Source organism: Crocodylus siamensis, chromosome 4 (genome assembly GCF_052110815.1).
Source record: "Crocodylus siamensis isolate JL-2025a chromosome 4, ASM5211081v1, whole genome shotgun sequence".
Classification (NCBI taxonomy): domain Eukaryota; kingdom Metazoa; phylum Chordata; order Crocodylia; family Crocodylidae; genus Crocodylus; species Crocodylus siamensis.
In genome coordinates this window covers 230,676,250-230,703,287 of record NC_143398.1, presented here as the reverse complement: position 1 = coordinate 230,703,287, position 27,038 = coordinate 230,676,250, and the positions used below count along the sequence as shown (strand labels likewise).

Genomic DNA, 27,038 nt, shown 5'->3' with positions numbered 1-27,038 from the left:
ACCTAACAGGCATAATATATAACTTTGTTATTAAATATGTTTTACTTGGCAATTTTCATTAGAACTCCAGCGCCACTAGATGGTGATGTTTGCTTACTCTGTTATGGAGAAATGTCTTTTATTTGTTTTGTATATAATAATATTAAATAATCTGACGATTACAGAGTACTCTAAACTATTTTGTAAACTAAAACATCATATCTTTCAGTCAGGTACCATTATTTGTGCAAATACATCATAAATGGAGAAGAATGTATGTTGGAGAATGTCAGGGCCCTGGAGTTCGCACGGACTTTGAAATGGTTCATCTTCGTAAAGTGCCAAATCAGTATACTCACTTATCGGGGCTATTGGACATCTTCAAATCCAAGATTGTAAGTATTTTTGCTGGAAACTGTTTTTATAACCAGTGTGTGACATGGTTATCTTCTTTCACGAGCAGTTTTTTAAATATCTAGGTGACCAAATTAAAGATTGGGCTCGATATTCTGCATCAATAGCATCCTTTTTTCCTTCGTAGTCTGATTTTAAAGTTCACTTTATAATGGTATGCCATTCCTTTTCCAGCCTCACAACAATTTTATTTTCTTAAAAGAGGGGATGGAGGACAAAAAAGCTGCCTGCATTTATTTTCTGATATTCTGTTCTCCATTTATTAATATATGTCTTAATAGCAAGCAGAATCCAATAGATGAAATATGGATAGCCCTGAGAAGATATTGTAGCATAGTAAAGCTGCCTATAGGGCTGATCCTGCCTCGGGCAGAAGATTGGATTAGATGACCTCTCCAGGTCCCCTCCAGCCCTACGTCTCTGTGATTCTGTGACTACTTATTCGTAACACTGTTTGTATTGGGACTCTCTTCCTTGATGGAAGTGTGTCCATTTTTGAACGGAAGTCAACTACATCCTGGTTATTCTTAGACAGCTTTCACAATAACTACTTATTTTTCCAAGTAGTCTATTTAAAATAAAATTTAGGCAGAAATTTGCCATGCTTGTCCTCAGGTGACGCAAACTTTTAGTAATTTATTTATTAAATGACCAGACTATATTGGGCAATTCCCTAAGACATGACCTGTGTCTTTTTTCAGAAGATACAATCTACATCTGATATGACATAAGTAAAGGCTGCCCATTGGAAAAAAAAATGGAGATGAAGGGCACAATGACAAGCATAAGATATGCATTTTGGTAGATTTGTAGTACTTTCTGACTCTTGCATCTCACTGGGCATTATTGAGTGACTTAATATTGGGAAAGAATTTTCTTTCCATTTGTGTGTAGTAGTATACAAAGAACTGAGGTGTGACAGTTTATATATTTGGGGGCTAGATAAAAAAAAAATATATGAACTTAATGATTAGCATTGCTGGCTTGGATTGATTTGGTGGTGAAATACAGGACCATAAAGCCTGTTATCAGTTTTCCTCTAACTTAATATACATTCTATGTATTCATGGATTCAAAATACTTTCTGCCTTATTTTTGCATCCAAAGCAGTTACATCTTTGCCATTTCAAAAACTAACCTTTTGGCTGTGTGCCGGGGGTGAATCCTATTCAAATTTGCTGATGACACTAAGATATGGGGGGGATGTTGGCACACTAGAAGGAAGCATCAGGCTTCAGTCAGACCTAGACAGGCTACAAAGGTGGGCGGATGTGAATAGGATGGGATTCAACACACACAAGTGCAAGGTGATGTACCTGGGGAGGAACAACTGGCACCATACCTACTGGTTGGGGAACTCCCCTCTTGTCAGCACGGAGGCGGAAAAGGATCTTGGAGTTATCATTGACTCCAAGATGAACATGGGCCAGCAGTGAGGGGAGGCAGTCAGGAAGGCCAGCCGTACCTTGTCATGCATCCACAGATGCATCTCAAGCAGGTCCAAGGAGGTGACCCTCCCCCTCTATGCGGCACTGGTCAGGCCGCAGCTGGAGTACTGCATCCAGTTCTGGGTGCCGCACTTCAAGAGGGATGTGGACAGCATGGAGAGGGTCTAGAGGAGGCCCACTCGCATGATCAGGGGACAGCAGGGCAGGCCCTATGAGGAGAGGCTGTGGGACCTGAACCTGTTCAGCCTCCACAAGAGAAAGCTGAGGGGGGATCTAGTGGCCTGTTATAAATTAGTCAGGGGGGATCAGCAGGCATGGGGGGAGTCACTGTTCCCCTGTGCACTGCCAGGAGTGACCAGGAATAATGGTCACAAGCTGGCAGAGGGCAGGTTTAGGCTAGATATCAGGAAGCGCTACTTCACGGTCAGGGCGGCTAGGATCTGGAACCAACTTCCAAGAGAAGTGGTGCAGGCTCCTACCCTGGGGGTTTTTAAGAGGAGGTTGGATGAACATCTTGGTGGGGTCGTTTGACTCCAGTATTATTTCCTGCCATGGCAGGGGGTCGGACTAGATGATCTACTCAGGTCTCTTCCGACCCTAGAAACTATGAATCCCACTGAAATCAGTGGATTTGCTGACCTGCTTATTGTGGGCACGTTTTGTACCACATTCTTACTTAGAGTTTATATAGGACATCTAATTTGGTTTACTTCTAGTTGTGACTAGATACCATCTGGTCTGATGTTCTTACACCATATATTATTTTTTCCTCCTGTACATTGTAAGGAAAAAGTCATCTTAAAAAGTGGCCTAATTTTAAAACCAGGCTACTAAGATGTTTAGTGTAATAAATGACCTGCTTGGTCTTGAAAATGTAGAAGAGATTTGTGTTTCAATTATATTGAAAACCTATTTTTCACTTGTTTTACTTCTATTTTCTTAAAGTGAAATATAAGAGTAGTATTGCAACTCTAGTTTAGTTTGTTACTTCAATTCATTTATACTCTTTTATTTCCTAGGGGTGCCCTTTAACTCCATTGCCTCCAGTTAGCATTGCTATTCGACTTACATATGTTCTTCAGGATTGGTTGCAGTATTTCTGGCCTCAGCAACCACCAGGTAGAAGATTGGTGTTTTTAAAGTGTTTTTAAGTTTGTTTGTGTTTAAGGAAAAGGAGTGTTTTTGTATCTAGCTTAAACAGTGTCTGGGGACTCTGGTGTTAACTCAGGCTGAAGTAAAAGATGAGCTCCAAACCATTCATTGTGATGGCCTGGCTACCCCAATCTTAAAGCCCTATTTAATTAAAAAGTGGGTATGTGGATGGGGTAGTGTTAGGACCTAGCATGACAGTATGAAATGAAGACTTAGTAAAAATTACAAGACTGGTATCCCTTCAGAGTTAGAAGAGTTAAGTATCTGTAGTCTTGTAAACAAAGTTATTCAAATACAGTAAGGAGAGACTTGTTAGGTTTCTGTTTTGTGATAAGTGAACAAATTTATGTGGAAATGACTGTTCATGTAATACAGGACTTTTTCACTGCAAGTTAAATCAGCTTGATCTGCCAGGGTATTTTTAGATCTGTATATGTGTGATGCAGCACCAGGTGCTGTATCACGTGCATTTGTCTAAACATGAAATGTGCAACGGTGTCAAGAAAATGGCACCAGTTGTTTTTGAACTAAAACACATCAAAGGTGTTTTAGTTCAAAAGGGCACTGCTGCCACTTCCCCAGCACTGACGCTCATTTCATCATGTATACAAATGCATGTGACAAAATGCCAGGCATCTTAGCTCACATGTGGAGCAGACTCAATTACTTGAGTCTGCTTTGACTCACTGGATCTCCTTTTCATGCTGTGACATGGTGGTATGTGTATAAATGCCCCCAGTGTTCTCCCTTCTGAGCCAAAGCAATTTTCTACCCTTTTGCCTCTGAACATTTTCTAGCTGTTGCTAGATTCAAGGATAAAGTTATTGGGCTTATTTGGAATTATCTTTTTGCATTGACATCTTGTTGTTTGATTTTTATAAAGATATTTAATAATTTTGATTCTAAAACTTCTCTCTTTACTTGTATTTAATTATTTTGACCTAAGGAATTTCAGATGTAGAAAATAAAGGGACATTGGGCAAATCTAGATGTGCAGCTAGTATGTCTCATTAAACTCTGGCTCAGTTTGCGCCTGACTCAGCTGTTCTGAGGCCCAGCATCTTCACATGCACTTGGGACCACAGCAATTTGAGCCAGGGCAGAGCAGCCCTGGCCTGGCAGCAGAGGGGCTGGCTGGGTTATGAGTGCCCAAATTGTGTAGCTGACCCCCCAAACCTCCTGCAAGCCTGGGGCTGTTCTGTCCTGGCTCAAACTGCTGTGTACCCAGTCATGGTCCACACGTACTTTCTGTGCAGTAAATGACTCTGCCATAAGACAGTATTGCCCACAACAATACGGTCATACAGCAGAGTTAATGTACTGGATCCTAATGTAGACATGCTTTACTGTGGAGTTAATTAGTCAACTGCAGTAAAATGTTAGTGTAGATGTACCCCACGTAAACTTGAACTCTAGTACTAACTTTAAAAAAATGCATTGAAATTAGTTTTAGGTGCTACATCAGTGCTGTTGTACTACTCTCAGTTTTGCGGTTGTATAATCCCACTTTCAAACTCTTAATTGAGTTCTCTCTCCTGTTGCTATGTAGAAAACTGAAGATTGTTTTACATATTTCCATATATAATGTGCAGTGAGAGAAACCTAACTGTAGGTGTATACTACAGACCAGCAGACCAGGGGGAGGAGCTCAATCTGGTGTTTATTTGAGAATCAGCAGAGGCCACGTATGCATGGGACATAGTCGTCATGGGTGACTTCAATTGCTCAGACATCTCTTGAGTGGAACACTTGGCTAAGTCAGATCGGTTATGTTGCTTCCTGACCTGTATTGAAGAGCTCTCTACCTGACTCAGGAAGTGCATGGGCCAATCAGAGGTCGCGCTGTCCTAGACTTGATCTTGGCCAAAGGAGATGATCTGGTAGGTGACGAGAATATAGAGGGGAAAGGTGTGCATGAAGAGTGGTCGTTCTGCAAGGACACTACTCTCAAAGCACAAAAGAAGTCTATTCCCATGAGTAGGAAAGATAGCTGAAGGACTGGTAAGCCCTCTTGACTTAATAGGGACATCACAGTCCTCTTGAAAAAGAAGAAAGGAAGTTTGGGACAGTCCCCAAGGAGGACTATACAACAATGGCCCACACTTGTTGGGAGCAGATTAGAAAGGCTAAGGGGGCAACTGAATTTAAACTAGCAACAGAAATCAAGGACAATAAGAAGTCCTTCTTTAGGTATGTAGGGAACAGGAGGAAAACAAATGAAGCATGAGGCCATTGCTTAACTCAGGACAGCTGGTTACCGACACTCAGGAGAAAACTGAACTCCTGAATGACTACTTTGGTTTGGTATTTCATCAGACTAAGGGGAAAATTATACTAGATAAGGCTCAGAATAGGCTGTTGACCTTGAGCTGGTGTGTGTTCAGTTAGAAAAGTTAGACATTTATAACTCAGGAGGACTGGATGAACTTCACCTGAGAGTGCTGGAAGAGCTGGCTGAAGTCATTGGGGGACCTCTGGCAAAACTCTTCTAAAATTCGTGGCACATGGGGAAGGTCCCTGAAGACTGGAAGAGGGCCAGTGTTGTGCCCATCTTCAAGAAGGGGAGGAGAGAGGACCCTAACAACTAGAGGCCAATTAGCTTAACTTCTATTCCAGGAAAAATCATGGAAAATGTCATCAGCGAGTCTATGTGCAGTACGCTTGCAGAAGGTAGGATTTTAAATGACAGCCAGCATGGCTTTGTTGCGGGCAGGTCTTGTCGTAACAATCTCATCTCCTTCTATGACCAGGTAACTTGCCACCTGGATAAGACATTGGTCGACATTGTACACCTAGACTTCCGAAAGGCCTTTGATCTGGTATCCCATGCTGTTCTCTCAGGAAAATTAGAGGATTGCAGGCTTAACTGCTTGACAGTTAAGTGGGTAGGAAGCTGGCTGTGGGGTAGGACCCAGAGAGTCCTAATGATCAGATCTGTGTCATCCTGGCAGAGTGGCCAGTGGTGGTCCCTCAGGGGTCTATGCTTGGTCCAGTGCTTTTCAACATCTCTATCAATGATTTGGATGTGGGGATGAAGAGTTCACTGTCCAAGTTTGTGGATGACATCAAGTTACGGGGGAGCATGGTCACGCTTGAAAATAGGTTACGGATACAGGCAGACCTAGACAGGCTGGCAAGTTGAGTGGATTGGAACCAGATGAAGTTCAACATTGAGAAGTGTAAAGTGCTCCATCTGGGGATGAACAATCCCCAACATACAGGCTTGGTGGCACCAAACTGACTAGCACCACGACTGAAAGGGACCTAGAGGTAATAATAGACCATAGCATGAACATGAGCCGTCGGTGTGATGCTGTAGCCAGCAGGGCAAACAATATTCTGGCGTGCATCAACCGGTTCATCTCAAGTAAAACCAAGGAAATGATTCTCCCGCTTTACTCAGCATTGGTGAGACTGCAGCTGGAGTACTGCATCTAGTTCTGGGTACCACACTTCAACAAGGACGTGGAAACGCTTGAGAGAATCCAGAGAAGAGCCACCCATATGATCAGAGACTTGCATGGCAAGCCATATGAGGAAAGTCTGAGGGACTTGGGTCTCTTCATCCTAAAAAACAGAAAGCTGAGAGGGGCCTAGTGCAGGGGAACTGGACCCGATGATCTTGCGAGTTCCCTTCCAGCCCCTTACAATTTATGAATCTATGATGCAGGGTTGATAATCGGAAGGCTTAGGTTCTATTCCTGCCTTTGCTGTAGATGTGCATATCAAGGTGGTTAGTGCCTTTTAAAAAAGTCAGACAGATTGAGAGATCTTTGACCCAATGCTTAAATTTTGACGTTTTCCTTGTTTTAAAAATATTTTGGTAATAAATTAATATGTGGGTGAAATAATGTTGTTTTTGAGCTGGTAGCTATAAAACTGAGAGAAAATCTATTTCAAACCCAGACCATTACAGCTGTGATGGGTATGAATGGGAGACAGGTAATTGACTAGCAATGAATCATCTGAAACTTCATGTTACTAATAAAAAGGGTGTTTTGAGAAGAGATCTCTAGCTGTAGGTAGTGCCATTGATTTTTTTTTTAATATATATATATATATATATTATTATCATTATTTTATTTTAATTTTTTTTTGATAGTTTGAACAGTTGAAAATGTCTCAGACTCCAGATGCACACATTATAGGGGACTGACTTCATGGTCTATTATAATCTACTTGATTCCTTCTAAATTCTTCATTGCACATATGTTAATGACTGTCTCTCCCTTTTAATGGTCTTGATGTTCCACCAGTCAGGCTAGCCTTTCTTCTGCAATTCTGCTGCTGCTTAGTTGCTCCTGGTAATGTAGCTCCAATTTAAGGCCTTGCAAACTGTTTTTATTTAATCCTAATAAAGTTATACTTCTTTTTGCATCAGTCAAACTGAATAATAGGCCCTAAGCCCCTAGTATATTAGTACAGCTTACATTTTTCTTCCGGTAAAAAGAAACTGGATGTCCTATTTGTTATAATGCACCTCACCACATGCTTTGGCTCTTCAAAATCCTGGATCTGCCCATGATCCTACCCATTGCTGTATAGGGTCAGACAAAGGACGACTGCTTTCTTCAAGGTGATTGTTTAGATTCATTGCAGCAGAAAAATGCATTGTGGGCATTATCTTTACTAGGCAGCAACCTATTTATTGTTCTAGTAAACTAACCACTTTTATATCAAGAAAAACATGTTGATCTCTCTTCAGATATAGATGCTCTAGTTGGCGGAGAAGTTGGAGGCCTGGAATTTGGGAAGCTGCCATTTGGTGCCTGTGAGGATCCAATAAGGTAATACTGTGTACAGGAAATTGTGCAGGTTATAATGTAGGCTGGAGGTGCTCAAGAGGGAAAATGAAAGTTATTTTATAACTAATTTTATATGGAGTTGGGCTGGCCAGCACCTTGCTGTGTCACAATATACTGAAGATAAAAGGCCTCACAGTTTAAATACTGAACAGAAACAATATAGTGTATCGTAAGGATTTACAAATACCTGATATTGGACCATTTACAGTAAAACTATTTTCATTTCTAATTTTTTATGACAATCCCATAACACATGGACATTTTGATGCAACATAATGTCCTATAAACATTTTTACAGCTTTATATTTATCAGTCAAGTCTTAACATCATCACTTTTGTGCCAAACCATACTATAGCTGCAGATGATTAAGTTTTTAAAGATGATGTGACCATATGCAAAGAATCAGACATAGGCCCCTGCTACACATTACATATATTACACAATTAACTCGTTAATCATGCAATAAATTCAGACTGGACAGACATATGAAGTAAGACTGGCCACTGCTCCTGGGAGAGCAGCAACTGTTCCAGGAGAAACTGAATATCAGGAGCACGGTAACTTGATTTCTCTGTCTTGCCCTTTGATGAAATTCTGCCGAGGGTCTGTTGCAGTCCCCCCCGCCCCCCGCTTTAGTTGATGGAAAAAGTTTCCATTCATCTTTTTTTCTGACCACATTCTGGTTTACCTTCCCAGTAAGTTGGACACTAAGATTTTCACACATATTAAAGGAATCCCACAATATTCCCTGAGTGTAAAGGAAGTGGGAAAGAACTATGTATGCCTTATAATAGTTATAATACTTAGTACATTCAAGAAGGGCGTGTAAATACCACAGTAATGAACATACACCTAGGAATCAAAAGAACAGTTATACTTTGTGGAATATATCATCTTATTTGAGTTAAAAATGCATCTTAATTTTTTTCCTTCCTTGAAGTAAATTAATTGCTAATGTATAGTTAAATAACATAATAAAAAACCTCAAATTGGATTGCCTCATTAGTCTTGTATAAAAATGTTGATCATCTCTTGCATCATATTTGGTGTTTTTATTGGGCTAAGCCCTAGAGGGTGATTTTTCAGAAACATAAATCAAAAGCAGTCAGGGATGTAACATCCCTTGAATTTCAGTAAAAGGTAAGTACCCACCAACACTTATGTCTTTTGAAAATATCTGAAGGCTCTTAGAACACCTTTTTAATATAATTTATCCCAGATTTTTAAATCTTGTTTTGTTGTTTTCAGTGAGCTCCATTTAGCAACCACATGGCCTCATCTAACAGAAGGTATCATTGTGGATAATGATGTTTATTCGTAAGTATGTCTCTTTTGTAAGTATGTAAATTCATAAATGTTTAGATGTCTTCTTTCTTCATCCATTAACAACTTACATCATCATAATGGCATCAAGAGCTTAACAGTCTAATGGATTTTGTTCAGGTTTTTTTTTTTTTGTGTTTTAATCCCCTAGATAAATGCATAACTCAGCTGTGAGCACCTGCATTTAAAAGAAAAAGTTATGAAAAAATTGTAAATGCTTATTGGGAAAGCCCATTGTATATTGGTCACAGCACACTAGTGCATGTATTTCTATCTGCGAAGACTTGTTTTTAAGGTTTTCATTCGATTCTTTTATTTTTCATAAACTTTGGATATGATGGCAGCCTAGTCTTGAGAGGAAGGGATATACATTAATGTGAAGTTAGGAAGTAAAAGGAGATATTTTATTCTGTAGTGTCAGCTCTGCTTCTGCTGCACCTAAGAGACATGGGTCACCACTATGTACTCATTTCTCTTACAAAAGAATACTAAGCATGTTAACAAGTAATTGTATTAATGGACCTGTAGCAATTGGTTCCACATCTTGGAAAACTAAGGGTGAAAATATGTATAGAGAATTGAATTTCTTCAACAACACTTAAAGAAAAACATTCTAGAGATTCTAGATTTACATAATACTTATTTCTTTTCTGACTTTTAATAGACAAATGCACAAAAACAAGAAAACAGCCTTTCATCTGTTAAGTTTTTTTCACGCCTGAATTCACAAAGTTCTTTTTATGTCACTTTCTTCCTTGTAGCAACCAATTCTGAGGTCCAAAACAGAAGCTATATAAATGACTTCTGTAATTTAGGTTGGCTGATGTTGTTGCTGTCTTTAGATGTGCTTTTGTAGTGCTACAAATGTTGCTGCATTTTGAAGTGTTACACAAACTTAGCATTATATGGGGTGGGCAGATTTGTAGATCCCCTGGAGAAAGAGTGCCGCAAAATTGCCACAGCGACATTCAGTTTTCTCCAGCTAGGAGCCGACAGTGCCATGGGGTGAACAAACCCCTGCTACTCCTTCCCTTTCTTCCCCACCACACACCTGTGGCATGTAGGGGTGGGTGAGGAGAGCTGCAGAGAATAGGGTTAGCAATAAGCTTTGATACCTCTGGCCGTTGCAGCAGCTCTCCTCATGCCTCCTCCCACCCACCTTTGCAGAGGTACGGGGGCTGGCATTGACTGTGCTGTCCTTCACACTCTCCCTCCTTCCACACTTGTTGCAGGGATGGAAGGGGAGACCAGGGCGCTGGGATGGTGGGGGGGGGGACAAGGGGACTGAGAACCCCCCTGTAATACTACAGTGTGCTGTATGTTACATGTGGCACTGAAAAACAGGGAAGTTGAAGTCCCCCATGATGACCGTGCATTGGGAGCATGTGGCCTCAACCAGTTCCCTGTTGAATTCCCAATCTAGTTCTTCCTTTTGGTGGGGAGGTCTACTCCTACAAGTGTCACCCTCCCCATGTTCTCCTCGTATCTTGACCCAGAGGGCCTCAAGACACCTTTCCTGAAATGACTGGCAAGCTGCTGCGTGGGATAAGTAAACACAGCAGCAGCCACCTGAAGCCTTATAACTCTGGGAAGTAGCGTTATGTGGTCAGGGCCAGAGTGACTGGACAGATTTCAGAGGGGCAGGAATTGGGGCCAAAGCAGTGTGGGATGCCTGGAAACCTGACTGGTCCACCTGCCCCATGAGAATATTGTGGGACCTACTATATCAGTATCTGTTGTGATAATGCAGGACAAACTGCTAGTAGGTCTTGTGCAAAAATTTCTGGGGATTTATCTCATGATGATGAGTGGTGTCATCCCTGCCCCTCCCACCCCCGAGATGTCTTGTGTAGTACACATGCCACAGTTTGGGAACCCTTGCCCTAGATCATACCTTTAAGTAACACAAAAGAATTTGATTACTTGTAGTATACATCCTGCCCTGATACTGGTGGTGACGAAATGAAACACAATTTTTGTTTTTTAGTGATTTGGATCCTATTCAAGCACCACAGTGGTCTGTGAGGGTCAGAAAAGCAGATAATCCTCAGTGTTTGTTGGGTAAGACACCAGGATTCTTTACCACCTTCTGCATTGAGGCTGTTGTGATGAAATCAAAGTTAAAGAGAGAAGTCTCTCCTAATCCCTTGTGATTCTGAATGTTTCTTGATTTTTTTTTTTTTTGATTTTTTTTTTTAACACTTCAGCATAGTCCAGCTAGCTTCTGAATAGACTTCATGTTAGGTTGTCTTTCAAGCCCTGCATTCATCCAAAAAAAAGTTTCTTTAGTAGTCATGTCGTCATTACCAGACTTCATCAGTTTTTGGCTAAAGTTCATGACCTGGTTTTGTTTTGTAATGTGCTACATTGTATACAGCAGGACTGGGCAGCCTGCAGGGCCTGGAGCTCCCCACAGGTCCAGAAATTTGGCAGCTGAGGAGCAGTGTCACTGCTCCCCTGCTGCCAGATTTCCAGGTATGTTGTCAGGGGCCATATTGGGTCTGTGGGCCAGGGGTTGAGTACCCATGCTCTAAGAGATGGCCTCTTCTGGTGCCATCCTCAGATTGAGATAGAGGAGCTCATCTACTTGATAGCCCCTTTGGTTTCTAAACCAAGGTGGCATGGTGTTCTTTGTGCGTGGTTTTTAACTTGGGAACTCACTTTGAAAGCTGACTCTGTGTCTGAGCTTTGGGCTATGATAGAAAATTTGAGATCCATTAAATGGAATACGGCTGACTGATCTCTAGTTGGCTTTGGGTAACTCTTATTACATTTTAACATACAGTTTTAGAACACGTGCTTTAAGAATTTGAAACACAAATTTTTGCTTTTTCCCCAAGGAAGCATCCGGGGACAATAGGGCAGACCCTACAATGAAAGACTGCAGGGACCTAAACCTGTTCAGCCTTCACAAGAGAAGGCTGAGGGGGGACCTGATGACTGTCTATAAACTCACTAGGGGGGACCAGAAGGGTCTGGGGGAGACTCTGTTTCCCCTAGCGCCCCCTGGCATAACAAGGAATAATGGACACAAATTATTGGAGAGTAGGTTTAGATTAGACATCTGCAAGAACTACTTCACAGTTAGGGCAGCTAGGAGCTGGAACCAACTTCCAAGGGAAGTGGTGCTGGCTCCTACCCTGGGGGTCTTTAAGAGGAGGCTTGATGCCTACCTGGCTGGATTCATTTGAGCCCAGTTTTTCTCCTGCCCAGGCGGGGGTCCGGACTTGAAGATCTACAAGGTCCCTTCCGACCCGACTTCTATGATTCTACGATAACTGTTTTTCTTGAAATGACTAGCAGTGACTAAAGACATTTTTCCACAATGTTTGTAGGTGACTTTCTTACTGAATTTTTCAAACTTTGTCGTCGGAAAGAGTCAACCGATGAAATTCTTGGAAGATCTGCATTTGAAGAAGATGGAAAAGGTAGAAAATAAAATCTCCTAATTTTTGAATAACAAGGCTTATTTGTGTTAGTTGTATCACTTTTCCATTCTGCTATTTTATGTGTTCCTGACTTCAGCTTCATCACTGGTTTATAAGTCTGAGCAGGTTGTGTTGAGTTGAACAAGTAGCAGTTAATGATCTATGCTAGCATTTTCTCAGAAACCCCAGAGCTCCCTTGCTTCACAGCCAGTAATTTGGGAAACAAAATCTTTTAGTGTTTGGGTCTCATCATTCTATTTCCCTTTTGTGTCTGGATCAAGGGTTATTTTTATTTGAAGTTGGACACGTGGTACTTTTTCATTGGCAAAATGTTCCTGTTTGTTCAGTCTGATTTTTCACCTTCTCTGCTTCTCATACTAGTTCACTTCTGTTTTTTAATTTCTTGTTTTGAGAGCAAGACATTGTCTCCTTAATTTGTATATCTTGGGCCAGCATTTTCCAACCGGTATGCTGCAGCATGTCTAGGTATGCCACGCCCCCTGCTGGCTGGAGCCACGCCCCTCGTCTGTTGCTGCCACAGATACACAGACAAATGGTGGGCATGGCTCCAGTGATTTGCATCTACGCACTGCGGACAGCTGTGCCATCACCCCTCTGCTCGCTTCCCTCCCCCCTGCTCCACATTCGTCCAGTGTGCTGTGGGATGGGAGAGACGTGGTAATTGTGCTGCTGGGACCAAAAGGTTGGGAAATGCTGTATTGGGCACTACAATAACTTGGGAATTAGGCAGAAAGGGCAGCTGTACATGAGCAGTGAGGGTGCCCTGACATGCTATAAATACAGTGCATCAGAGCAGACTCGATTAATTGAGTCTGCTGGAGCATTCCAGTAGACTCCAATGTCTCATGTATCAGTGTCCTCACACTTAAAAATGGCGATGGGGGTGCTTTAACTAAAGCTGATGGAACAAACTTTAGTTAAAGCGACCCTGCCACCATTTTGAAGTGCAGGGACATTGATACATGAGATGCTCCGGGCACTTTAATTAAAGTGGCTCTCAGATCCACTCTAATTAAAGTGCCCCTCCAACTCCCAGAGCACATATGTATAGACACCCTAAGTGGCAAGATGTTAGAAGCACAGTCAACCCAGCTTCATCTTCAATCTGGAAAAAGCAAGGACGCCTTCTAGGTAGTTTCTGCTTTGTAGTTGACTCTGCCTTTTAATTTTGTTGGTTCCACATCTGAAACTGTAGCATTATACAGGTTACCAGGTTGATTAGATTTCAGATACAAAATAAAAAATACAGATATTGAAAATAAGTCTGAACTTGTTCTCTAATGTTTTATTAATTCTGTAGAGGCTGCTGATATCAGCCATGCTTTGTCAAAGCTCACAGAACCAGCCCCAGTCCCAATCCATAAATTATCAGTCACAAACATGGTTCACAGTGCAAAGAAAAAAATTCGCAAACACCGTGGTATAGATGAATCGCCATTAAATAACGAAGTCCTCAATGCTATTCTGCTGGTAAGCAAGCTGTTCATGTGTATTATTGTATACATTTGTTTTTCTTCCCCCTGTTTGGGACTTACAAAACTATTAAAGTAATAGTTTATCACGAGAGAAATAATGACGTAATGCCATTTGACTGTAGAAGTCTGTTTGTTTAAAAACAGAATGAAGTAGCCTCCACACTATAATTACACTTTTGTAATTTGAGAAGTTGACAGTAGCATTTTACTGTAACTATACCAAGAAAATAGATGTGGGGAGAAATGGGAAAAACGCACAAAATCAACATGGTATTTTTCCCCCCTAAGTTCTTATTCCCTGATGCTGCTGACAAACTAACAGATGGATCTGAAACCAGGCCTACTTCTTCAGCAGGAAGCAATCCTCCTCCAGAGTGTGAAGAATATGTAAGTTTAACAGAAGTTCATAGTTGCAGTATCAAAAGTGAGGGTAATTTTTGTTGGGGGGTGGATTAGAAATCTCTTAACATGCTTTAAGATTGTTTAAGATTTAGCCTTATGCATTTTTCTTTTCCATAACAGTTTTTGTAAGAGATGTTTTTCAGACTGAGCTCTTTGTCAGTTTGCATTGTTTAATATTGAAAGCTTAAAAGCCCAGTTATATTCCTGACTGGCCAGCAGAGTTTTCTACTCATTGTCTTCTCCAAAACTGTTGACAGTTTGTCTTTTTTTAATGATTTGAGAATATTTAGAATAGGTTTTATTTAATAAGAATTCTTTAGAATCTTGATCTCTGTATGTCCCACACTAATTTCACAATAACTTCAATTTCTGCAGACTTGAGAGGTCAGCAGTACCCTCATGGGGACCATGTAAATACTGTGATAGTTTCGTGATGTCAAATGTCAGTGCTTCCTAATTTTTCTTATTTATTTCTTTGTGTGTTTATTTCTTTTTATGTAGAATCTTTTCAGTCAGTTCAAATCGGCTCCTTCAGATAGTCTGACCTACAAGCTAGCTTTATGTCTTTGTATGATTAACTTCTACCATGGAGGGGTAAAAGGAGTGGTCCATCTCTGGCAAGAATTTGTGCTAGAAATGCGCTACAGATGGGAGAACAACTACCTTATTCCGGGGTAAGAGATTCCATTGGCCCATGATCAGAAATGTTCATAGTTGGGATAAACCTGTTTAAAATATGCTTTGAGTTTCCCGTCTCTGTCTCCTGATTGCAAAAGCGATTTTAGCTATACTTTCTGAATTATTGCCCTTTTACTGCTTTTCTTCCTCTTATCTTCAAGGGAAGAAACATAGGGGATGAGGAGAGGAAGGGTCTCTCTACTACAAAACAAAAATGCAAATATTAATCTTTTGTTAGGTTGGCTAGTGGCCCTCCAGATCTGAGATGCTGTCTGCTGCACCAGAAGCTTCAGGTTAGTATTGGGAAGAACTATGTTTGTTTCTTTCCTCAAAATAGAGTAACATGTTTAACCAGTAATTTTTTTAACACACACAGTTCAGTATGTGGTTTCCCCCAACACACATTGTTAGTTTTCCACATTATTTTGCTTGTGGTTAGTGGTCACTTTATCCTAAGAGCTGGTAAAATAGGAATGTTTTTCCATATTAATTGTACTGCAGTTTTTACCTGTTAGAGCTGAGATAATATTTTTGCTGCTTTTATAGCACATAGTGCAGCTTAAAAGGCATTGTTCTCATTACAGAAGCCATTAGTGGACAGCTGCTATTGCACTAGAAATTAATTGTTAATTTTAACTTTCTAGATGTTAAATTGTTGTATCGAAAGGAAAAAAGCAAGGGATGAGGGAAAAAAGGCAAATATTGCTGACCGTTCCCCTGGTGGTTCTTCTGGTGATATTGGAAAAGCAGCAGACCACTCTGGCGGAGACTATCAGAAGGAGACTGATAAGGAAAAAGAAGTTGGGAAATCTTGGGAATCGTGGAGTGACAGTGAAGAAGAGTTTTTTGAATGCCTCAGTGACACAGATGATCTGAAAGGAAATGGGCAGGAGAATGGAAAGAAAGGGGGATCAAAAGAAGGTGGCAAAGAATTCACCAACTTTAAACCAGAAGGTCGTCTACATCAACATGGAAAACTGACCCTGCTGCATCCTGGAGAACCGCTCTACATTCCAGTAACCCAGGTTAGAAAGTTGTAGTGCGTGTGTGCGAGAGTGAGAAACCACTTGTTTTCTGTAAATACTTCCCTGTCGTTGGGGCTGACTGCATCACTTCCCATTTAACACTGCCCGGGATTCAGTTATAGAAGGGGTGTCCAACCTTGTTGTATGTGGAGCCGGATCATGAACTTTTTATCACTCAGTGGGCCGGCAGGAGCAGGCGCTCGCATAGCCTGTCCAGTCCGGCCGCAGCTTGGGGGCGCAAGGGTCAAGGGGTGCTGCCTGACCCTGCCGTGTCCTCCCTGCTACCTGGGCGGCCTTGAGGATGCTCCCACACCTGTGCACCTGGGCTCAGCAGCCAGGGGGACATGTGGGGACTCTACAGGGGGGTGCGGGATGTGCAGAGACACCCCCCTGCTCCTTCTCCCTCAGGGCAGACCGAGCCCAAGTGGCACGGGGCTCTCCCTACCCGGGGCCTGCGACTCACCACCCCCAGCGCGATGTCTGTGGGTGTGGGGGGATGCAGGGAGGCGGGAGCGGTGCTGGCTTCCCACCCCGACAGCCACACAGCAGCTGCGGTAGCAGCATCTCCCGTGGGCCCAGCCACAGCATCCCTCTGTGCCGGCAGCCGCGCCCCCTGTGCCCACCCGCCTGCCCACTGCACTGTGACCTGCTCCAGCCCACGCGGCTGGCAGGGACCGGCATAGGGTGGGGCCGGCATGCAAATGGAGAAGGGATGGGCAGGGCTAGGAACAGAAACCCTGCAATGTGGGAGAGGGGAGGAGCTGGCATGCAAATGAGGAAGGGACACTGTGAAATGAGGGGGTAGGGGAGAAGCTGACACAGTGCGTGTGGAAACCTTGTCCCTTCCTCAGCTCTTCAGCAGCCATTAGGAAGCTGCCGAGGGGTTGGGGGAGGGACAAGGGGTTCCTGTCGCAGCACTGCAGGCCATGGAAAATGGGTCGGCGGGCAGCATGGCAGACAAGCCTGTATTATAGTCTATTATAAGGCCCTATTTTCAACTTAATATTTTTGTTACAAGTTGTCCTACAAGCAGCAGCATTTTCTTACACAGTCCTGATCCTTTTCTACAGAATTCTGATTCTTCCTCCAAACGTGTACCTTCAGTGTGCTGAAGGGAGCAATGTTCTCCTATATGATAAAAATACACACGTAACTGAAATGTTTTGTAAGTTGCCTGGGTATTGCGCATTAATTCTCTTTACTGTTTTGAAGGGCAGTCATCATAATGTCTTGGGAGAACTGCTTTTTATTTTCATAATCATGCACTTTTACAATCTGTATGACCATGATTGGTGGTTTGGCTCAGTTAATGGTTTCTTTGTGTTGACAGGACTTAGTGTAGGCAACACACGAGTAACTAAAATTTAACTTTGCAGTGAAAACAGCCCTGAAATCTAAAAAATATCCAAAAATCTGCAATTTATTCAAATTTTGCTCAAAATCAGAATGGGAGGTGTATATTTAAAAGAAAGAACACTTGGCACGGTCTTCCTATTAAACTTATGGTTTTCTATATTGAAGTAACCTGTTGTCTCCAGATTTGTCTAACGTAACAGAGCAATATTCCTGTTAGCCCACGGTTTATCATGTTGCAGATCTCTTTTTCTGGTTGCATTATCTATATTACATTACCATATCCATTAGTCCACTTGTATGTTTGCTGTCAAGATCTAATAATGCCTGTGAGACGATCACAAGTGGAAATGAATGTCATCTCATCTCTCTGTCTGTAGGAGAGGCCCAGAATGAGAGAGAGTGGTATGTGCTGGCTTTGCCGTAATTTGCCTTTCCTTGCAGTATATATCAACAAAAGTTTTGAGAGAGAGATGTTCTGGGTTGCGTTGTTCCAAGACTGCCAGTGAAGGGGCTCATTAGGACCACGGACTTAATGTACTTCTGAACACACTGTCCATTTTCAGAAGTGATTTAAATCTTGGGGACTTTGATAACATTAAAAAATGTTCAAATTCATGATCTGAAGCCTGCTTGTACCTTCCACATCTATTCACATGTTTATTTGAAATGAAAATGTTTTCTTTAAATAAATATTCTGCCTAACGTCACGGTGAGTTAAAAATGCTCAAATGTTGCCTTCAATGTAGTTTTCATTCAGAAAACCTATAATCTTTTGCTACATTATGCCTACTTCTTCAGATAGTCCTAGCACATTTCTTATTAATAACATTAAATAAGAATTTATGACCAAAATATTGGGTCAGCTTTCCCTCCTGTCTTCATTTCCCAGCTTCTGACACCAGTTTCAGGGAGTAGGTGTCCTAGACCCTCTCCTTTCAAAGTGCAGTTAGCAGCAAGTGAGAGTGCATGAAATTCCATGTCAAGTGATGATTAGGGAGGAGTGAAATGAGAAGCAGGGGTGCTGTGGAGTAAGGAAGAGTAGTGTAAGAAGGCAGTAGCTGAAGTCAGACGTGACTGAGATACAGACTAGCTTTTCTTTGGTTCTTGATGAACTGTAGCGAAACAATAATTTATTACTTAGTACCACGTTGCTACAAGTGATTGCACCCGTACAGTGTCATCAGTTAATCTTATGCTAATTGCATCGACTGAAAAAGCCTCTACCCACAAACTAATTTAAACTGTCCTTTCATGGATGTGCTCTACTGCTTGGTAATAAGTATGCATAAGTATACAAGTCACTTGGTGTTTAGCCATAAAATTCAGTTTGTTTGACCATTGTTGTGTTTCTAAGCTACTTTTGTTAAACGATAAGCTTTGACTTCCTCTTCTCTGAATTCTTTTATAAACAGTGGATCTTATAATTGCTGAACACATAAGCTAACAGCTTATCTACCCTTTGTGGTGCTTTCTTTCTTTCCTTTTGAATCAGAAGTGTCCAGGAGAGACTGACTGTAAATGTTTGTTATCTTCTGTTGCAGGAACCAGCACCCATGACAGAAGATCTGCTAGAAGAGCAGTCTGAAGTACTAGCTAAACTGGGGACATCAGCAGAAGGAGCTCACCTTCGGGCACGGATGCAGAGTGCTTGCTTGCTGTCGGATATGGAGTCTTTTAAGGTATGTGCTGTTTGCAGATTCTCTGGGATCATTTTGACATGGGCAAGCTGAGTTGATCAAGATGAGCAGTTTGAAGGATCTCCTGATAGCCAGTGGGAGAAAACACCTAACGTTTTTCCCCTTGAATAACATTATTCAGATATTTCAAAATATAAAAAGCTTTTAGGTGTTAAGGTCTTAAAATTGAAATTTAAAATAAAAATATTAAAATATAAAACGTGCAGCACTTTACACCCAAGAAACTTAAAATATAAACAGACCAGCTTTTATATAAAGCATCTGGAATTTTTCTGAGACATGTTACCTGTCTTTTTTTTCTAGAAGAAGAAACTAAAGTGATTCATTTCAGGGTTTCTGCATGCTCATGCTCTACCAATAGAAGATCGTAATAATGGGTCCAAAGTCTGTCCTGGCAGCTTTTTCTCAGTTTTACTGAAGTCTGTCTTTCCCTATAAGAGAGAAAAATAACAAAGCAGTTATTTAACTTTGTTCAGGTTTTCCTGAGTACACCTTTTAACTTTGTCTGGAGTTTTCTGATCAGATGGAAATGGGAAATCTTTTACCTGATTACTGGAATACTTAAAAATTATAAGTAGAAAAGGGGAAGATTGTGGATTTGTGTGGGTTCATAAGAAACAGCTTTCTTTAGCAAGTAGAAGAAGGTATTAAGGGTTAGATTTTGTTTACTATTCTGCCACTGACTTGCTATGATATGTATAAATCACCTAATTCCTTTGCCTCAGTTTCCCATTTGAAAGGAACACTGTATAAGTTCTGGACATTAGTGTTCAAGAACGTATTACACTATCATTATCAGAATACAGTTGTACCAGTATAGGGGAATGATAACCAGCATGTGGTAGGTGTCTGTAACACTTCATGGATCACTTCTGTAGTACAGGCAGTTTCAAAACCTAAAGTAGGAATGTAAAATTAATGACTCAGAGGAAGCATGGGGCACATTTTATTTTGCCAAGGTTTCTTGCATAAACAACTCTGCTTCCTTCTTTGTTAGATTACTGACAGTGCAAATTGTAGAAAATAAAAGGAGCAGAAAGAAATTGTGCCATATAATCCATGAGGTTTTTTATTTTTGGGGGATGGTTCTGGCTTGTAAAAGAAGTAGACCCACAAATGGGTGATTGACTAGAACTATAGTGTGTCTTATTCCTAGTTCTGTGCTTTGTCCATGAAACTGCATTGCCTTGCTAATTAGTCTGTACTTGGGGGAGATGGGGGTAGGGAATTACTGTAATAAATACATTTTACATTTTTCTTCCATTCTAGGCAGCTAATCCTGGCTGTTGGCTGGAGGATTTTGTGAGGTGGTATTCTCCCCGAGATTATATTGAAGAGGAAGTGGTTGATGAAAAGGGGAATGTGGTAATTAAGGGTGAGCTGAGTGCTCGTATGAAGATTCCTAGCAACATGTGGGTAGAGGCTTGGGAGACAGCAAAGCCAGTTCCAGCCCGGAGGCAGAAGCGACTTTTTGATGACACTAGAGAGGCAGAGAAGGTAAAAACCTGCTTTTTAGCGATACCTGGTTTGTGATGCCTGTTACCAGTCGTGTCACTGTTTGTGTTACAGAACAGATAGATAGTTCTCATTACATGTCTGTATTACTATTTAAAAACCACAGTGGCTGTTAAACTGTTACTTGAATGCCTTAGCCTACTGAAGATAACATCATAGCATAATAGAGGTCGGTCAGTATAATGGCATCATAAAAGAATGTCTTTCTGGAAGTTGAAAGACAATAGCTGCTTTCTAAAAGCTGAACAGTAATGTATCATATTATTTTTTGACATGCTGTAGGTGCTTCACTATTTTGCTGTTCAGAAACCAGCTGACCTTGCAAGGCATCTTTTGCCTTGTGTCATTCATGCAGCTGTACTCAAGGTAAAGGAGGAAGGTAAATAAAGTTTAATAAGTAGTTAAAATGTTTTAGAAGCAAAGATGATATCATGACTGACTCTTTCCTTCTTTTTTGTAACAGAAACTCTGGAAGATATCTCTTCAGTGAAGAAGATTATTAAGCAGATAATATCTCATTCCAGTAAAATTTTACGATTTCCAAACCCAGAGGACAAAAAATTAGAAGTAAGCCTCTCATGTTGGCCAAGGAGGAACTTGGTAGTACTGTTTGTAGGAGTGATTAACTGTTTTTGGGTTGTTTTTTTTTTAACCTCTGACAGGAGATCATTGCTCAGATTATGAGTGTGGAAGCTATCATTGCTAGGGCAAGGTCGCTGAAAGCAAAATTTGGGATAGAGAAATGTGAACAGGAGGAGGAAAAAGAAGATCTACAAAGGTGATTGGTACTTTACTAACTTATTCTCCTGGGTATTTTTTATTTCATGGCTTAGATTGTAATAGTGAAAATGCTGATTCCCTCTATACCACCTCACACCACATGAGGGAAACGGAGAATAAAATTCCATAGGAAGAACCATTTCTAGAGGTTAGCTGTATTGGGCATTTGGGATGTTGGTATCTATATGTACTTTAATTTCTGGTACAGAGTATTTTAATGCAAGCAACATAATAAGAGGATCCAAATAACCCTACTCCAAGTCATTCATTTGTTGAACTTGAAGTTTGAGATCTGCTAATGAAAAGTACAGTAATGGTAACTTCTCTACGCAGTGAAGAATGAAATGTCCAAAAGAATGCTTTCCCACTTACTTTCCTTACTAATATGAAGTATCATTGTGTAAGAAAACTAATGAATTAATTAGCCTGTGAATTTGGGTTTTTTCCCCCCGTTGCTCTACCATACACTCTCTGATTACTTATTCTCAGGTTGACTAAACAAAGACTGCTTAAATTTTGGAGCTGACTAACTGGTTACAGCTGAGGAGGTAGCTGTACTCAGAGAGGAATAAGAACTCTTTGCTGGAGCCTTTTGCCCAGTTTACTCTTGCTGCTAGAAAAATCCTCTCACTTTCTGCCTAGAGCTCTTAATGTGTTCATTTCCTCTGCAGCTGATTTCTAACTTTTTGGGAAGTTAAGAGGCACTTGAGGGTAGTGACTTAATAGGTCCGCTAAAAGCTGAATGGGAGGAATGAAGGAATAACTTACTTGATGCCTGTTAGGTTGGAGGGAGTGGACAGAGGTACTGGAGGCGTAAGCTTATTCTTTGGGCACTAGGAGTTAAGGTATTTCAAAACAATATCTTGTGAAGTACTGAAAAGATGGTAAGCTTCTAAACTGGATGATCAGATTTTTGAATATGCATCTTCCAAATGCTGCTCTGGCATTTCCATTCTTATATTCAGGCTAGATGGGGAGCTTTTGTAGTTCCTCTGGTAATGGCTTTTGGGCTTAATGTCAATAAAATGAGAAGAATGGATATAGCTAAGAACTGGGATACTCACATGCTCTCCCTTTCATTACCTTGTGCCACCAGGTTTGTAAATTGTCTTTTGGAGCAGCCAGAAGTGTCAGTTGTTGGCGCAGGAAGAGGACCTGCTGGTAGTATCATTCACAAGCTGTTTGTGAATGCCCAGAGGGTAAGCTGGGTTCTCACTTACTACTTTGTTGCTTAATCTAACAGACACCTGAGTGACCTTCAAGTGCAATGTATCTTGAAATGTGACTGTAATGCCATGGTGAGATTCTGCATTTTTATCCATCTTTTTCAGACCCAAGTCTTCAGTTTTTTTCAGGTTTCAGTTTCCAGCCTTGCATACGCTTGAGCTTTAAGTTCAAATGGGTTTATTTTTATGTATTACCATGTTTACCCGAATTCAGGATGACTCAGAATTTTTAAAATGATGTCCAAGTAATTCAATTCTACACGTGGAAAATGTATAAATTTGTTTTAAATTTCCATGGATAGATAGAATCTAATTATTGGTGGGTCATCTTTTAAAATTATACCTTCCCCTCTCCCCAGCTGCTGCAGTAGGGCAAGCGGCCTGCTTCTTGGCCTGCCTTCTGCCCCCACTCATCGTCCCATCCCCCACTTCGTCCCATCTAGCTGGCCATGCAGTGCACCAGCAGTTGAAGTGGCAGCAGCCAAGGCTGCTGTGTGGCCAGGCTGGAGCTACCTTGTGCTGCGTGCAGCAAGCTGACACTGAGCTATACCTGATGGTTAGCAGCTTGGAGCAGGTGGCTGCTGTGGCTCCGTCTGTGAGCCTGAACCCAGGTCAGGGCTGAAGTCAGAGCCACAGCAGCTGTCTGTCCCCCTCCTCTGCCTTGAACTTGAATCCAAGACCAGGGGCTTTTTTTCCCAGGTTGAATTGTGGGGGAAGAAATCCTGGTTTGGATTTGAGTAAATATATATCAGCATTTCATGAAATCTCTGTAGCTCTCATGTCTCAGTGGATTTCCTCAGGTGTTTGTGATTTGAAATTTTAGGCAGTGCAGAACCAGCTCCATACCTTCTCTTGTGCTGTGCTGGGTTTGTTTGCTTTGCTGGAGTAAAGCAGTCAGAAGTTACTTCAGTTGCTGAAAGTGGGTATCATTCAGTAATGCAAAAGGAAGAGTTCCTAGGGGTAAGGTGTTACTTTTGCGTTCGCGTCTCCTGGTAGAGCTGTGCTTTGTGCCTGTACCTGTGCACTCTGATTTGTGACTACAGCACAGATTTTTAAAAAGCCATGCCCGGGTGTCCTTCAGTGACCGTTTGTTTGATCTTGTTCTTTGTGATATACAAGAGAGGGAAGAACACGCATGAGTTTATCCCGTTCCCTTTCATACCTATGAAGTGTTGTCTCTTTTCTAGGAAATCCTTTAGTTCTGACACTCACTCAATTCTTCCTTCTTAAATTAGCATAGGAATGACTTTTAAAACGTGACTACTTCTTGAGAACTTGCCTTGTTACTGCAGGATCTCTGGTGATGCCGTTTTCTGTCTGAAGAACAATTTTGCAGAATTTAGAGCAAATGAAATTGTATAATTTAGCATAGTGTGGAAATGATGTGCCATTGAAGTGAGTGGATTTTCAACTATAAAGGAACACTAGTTCTTTTATATTGGGAAGTTTGAGTCTGCTTATCTCTGCCCAGCTGGATTTTTTTTACTGGCTGGGCAGCAGGTAGAAGTGCAGGATTAAAACTTGGACAGTCATAGGCCTCATGTTATATACAATAAAGTGTTTTCTTCTTCAGCAGCCGCTAACTTCCTATGGAACTTGGATACTAACTCTCTTTCAGTCTCATATATAATGTTCATATAACAGTTCTCAGTCTTTAACCTCCTTAAAGCAGACTTAATCAAAGCAAGTTCTTCCACCTGTATCTGAGCATCACAAAGTGGAATTTATCATTGGGTAGATGCACAAAGATTATTTTATATTATAGCAACCTTTATCTAAAATTGTTTCAGTAGCAATTTTTCAGTAAACAAGCTGAATTTGACAGACGTGTTCATTAACTCCTGTATAACCTGCAACTGTGTTCCATGTTGTATTGTGTTTTCAGATTGTTCATTATAATAGGTCTCCTGATAAACGTGTTCTTGAATCGGTGCATGCTGGCTTTTTTCTTTTAAACAAACGAGCCTAAAATTTCTGTCTAGCCCATTGTAAGTCATTTCTGACTTGCCTTTGTTTCTATAATTCATTGCTGGTTCTCTTTTCATCCCTTTTCAAGCTGACTGAATCTTCTGATGAGGTAACTAGCTTTTGTCCCTCATTTCCCACTCATCTTCCTAACTTCATATAAATGCGTAGATTAACCTTTTTGCAGCTATATTGCAATAGCCCAACTTTGACATCTACTGTTCACAAATATTAGGCATAACAATTTCAAACTCTTTTTTTTTTTTTAAAAAAATTGGTTTCTGGCTCATCCACTGACTTCAGAAGCTCAGAAGGTGAAAGAAGGGAGACTTTTAAAAAAAGATAGTAATTAAATATTATAACTGAAGGTTAAATATGAGAAGATAATTCTTAAATGCACAGAGCCGAGGTTTTGCACAATATGCTCCATTATATACACAGTGTATTGCTCTTGTGTTAACCGTAGATATTTTTCCTACTCGCTGGTATTGAGAATCGGCAGACATAATCATGATGCTGGCTGTCACGCAGTTCATTTGCTGTGCTGTTGGATGTTAGGAATCCTTCTGGGCTTGTGTATTGCACATTACAGAGCCACCTTAGTCCAGGAGAGGAAGCCAGTTTCTGCCATAGAAGACCTGACCTAGTTTGTGGCACTTTCCTTTCCCTTTTCTTGTGACTCAGGTATTTAGCAGAATTTGCAAATTTGTTGGGATCTGACAGGACTGCACCATGCATGCTTCTTGCTATGGCTTCCAACTTACGACCTCTGGGCTGTTAACCACGTGCTTTAGCACACACCTCACCCCATTAGTGGTACTATTAATACATCAAGCAGAGACTGTTTTTATTTAGGCTTCTGAAGCCCCAGAGAGGACAGGGAGTCCATTGAGCCCTAGACACTGAGATGGCATTTTTATTCCTTGATCCAAGCGGTAAAGGAAGGGTAAAACTGGAGATCCTATACCATTCACACATGGCAGGTTCTTGCATTTGATTGTGTGTAGTATGTTTCTTAACCATCCCAGAGTGTCCTGCTCTGCGTGTTCATGTAGCCTTTCACCGTATTCCCATCCTAATAATAATTTTTTTTTCCCTTTCCAAAATATTTTCTGAACATATGTGTTGAGAATAAGCTGTCCTAATGAAGCTTCTTGCTTTGTTTTAGGTTGCCACAATGACTCCACTCGATGAAGAGCTGAAGAGGTCAGGTTCAGCAGACGAGCGGAGACTGAATTCGGGAGCAGTTGCAGATTTCCCACCACCTGCTGGTCGTGAGGTTATTTTACGTACAACTGTACCCCGACCAGCACCTTACTCTAAGCCACTACCACAGCGTATGTACAGCGTGCTCACTAAAGAAGATTTTCGACTTGCTGGTGCCTTTTCAGCTGATACAACATTCTTCTGACTTTGCAAATTTTAGGTACCTTGTGTGTCTTCGCAAGTGGAACACCATTCATTTCCTTCAAGGAAAATAAACCTTATGGATTGTGCCAGTCAGTCTTTGGAGAATGAGGGGAGAACTTTGTAGTTAGCGATCAAGAATAGCGTTTTTCCCCCAAGGAGAGAGTTGAACTGGTACCCAAGGAAGATGCCAGCACTAAGCCCTACTTCCATGGATTGGAATAGTGCCACAAGGATTTCTGCCCATTTCTCCAGGTGTCTGATTAGAAAATTCCCCTCTTTCTAAAGAAATGTATGTTTTGCGTTAGACATTTTTATGGGCCCTGTGCAAATACTTTAACTGTAATACAGTGTGTGCTGCTTTTCAGTCCTACTCTGCCTAAACATCATTTTATTAGGACTAGTCTGTTTAAAGTTTAATGTGTAAACATTGAATAGATGTATTTTATTATCTGATTCCAAATTCTGGATATTCTGGTGAGTTTCTCACTGAAGTCCAGTGACTGGTTAAAAACTACTTATTGCTTAAATGATATAGTGGAGATTATTGTGATAAAACTCTTTTAACATGCAGCATTTGTCGGAAAAGCTCTTGTGTATATGATGTGTTTTTTTTTCTCCTAAACACCGAATATTTTTGGCTATAACAAGATAATCCTAAAATGCAGATAGCCTTAAACATATCATTCACCATTTTGGATATTCATGTACCTCACTTAATGTGAAGACCAAGGCTGTATGTAAACTACGTGGAAGTAGACGTTTTAAGCAACATCCTGCTGTTTGTAGAAACATCTTTGCCACGTACTGTACAACATGCATCTGTGTTCTTGTTGATCTGCTAATGACAGCACACTGAAACAAATACAAATCACATGCTGTAAACTATCATTTTAATGTATGTGCTGATGTAACAAGTAAAGGATTATTTTAAAGCAACA

General features: G+C 41.0%; 1 protein-coding gene across 3 annotated transcripts in view; it reads left to right on the top strand.

Annotated features, from left to right (window-relative positions):
• The window catches only part of RAB3GAP1 (RAB3 GTPase activating protein catalytic subunit 1), a 36,735-nt gene extending 9,697 nt beyond the window's left edge, over positions 1 to 27,038 (top strand). For 2 of the 3 annotated variants that reach the window (XM_090045866.1, XM_090045867.1), the window contains 18 exons: positions 209 to 374; positions 2,861 to 2,960; positions 7,699 to 7,780; positions 9,048 to 9,116; positions 11,110 to 11,183; positions 12,458 to 12,550; positions 13,872 to 14,041; positions 14,335 to 14,433; positions 14,950 to 15,122; positions 15,365 to 15,419; positions 15,771 to 16,151; positions 19,049 to 19,186; positions 20,474 to 20,701; positions 21,002 to 21,098; positions 21,183 to 21,286; positions 21,382 to 21,497; positions 22,596 to 22,698; positions 25,859 to 27,038. In XM_090045866.1, coding sequence (XP_089901992.1) covers positions 209 to 374; positions 2,861 to 2,960; positions 7,699 to 7,780; positions 9,048 to 9,116; positions 11,110 to 11,183; positions 12,458 to 12,550; positions 13,872 to 14,041; positions 14,335 to 14,433; positions 14,950 to 15,122; positions 15,365 to 15,419; positions 15,771 to 16,151; positions 19,049 to 19,186; positions 20,474 to 20,701; positions 21,002 to 21,098; positions 21,183 to 21,286; positions 21,382 to 21,497; positions 22,596 to 22,698; positions 25,859 to 26,101 — 2,491 coding nt within the window. In that variant the 3' untranslated portion in view covers positions 26,102 to 27,038. Of the gene's footprint in view, positions 1 to 208; positions 375 to 2,860; positions 2,961 to 7,698; positions 7,781 to 9,047; positions 9,117 to 11,109; positions 11,184 to 12,457; positions 12,551 to 13,871; positions 14,042 to 14,334; positions 14,434 to 14,949; positions 15,123 to 15,364; positions 15,420 to 15,770; positions 16,152 to 19,048; positions 19,187 to 20,473; positions 20,702 to 21,001; positions 21,099 to 21,182; positions 21,287 to 21,381; positions 21,498 to 22,595; positions 22,699 to 25,858 lie in introns of those variants that run through there. The other variant, XR_016442109.1, reaches the window with a different exon arrangement.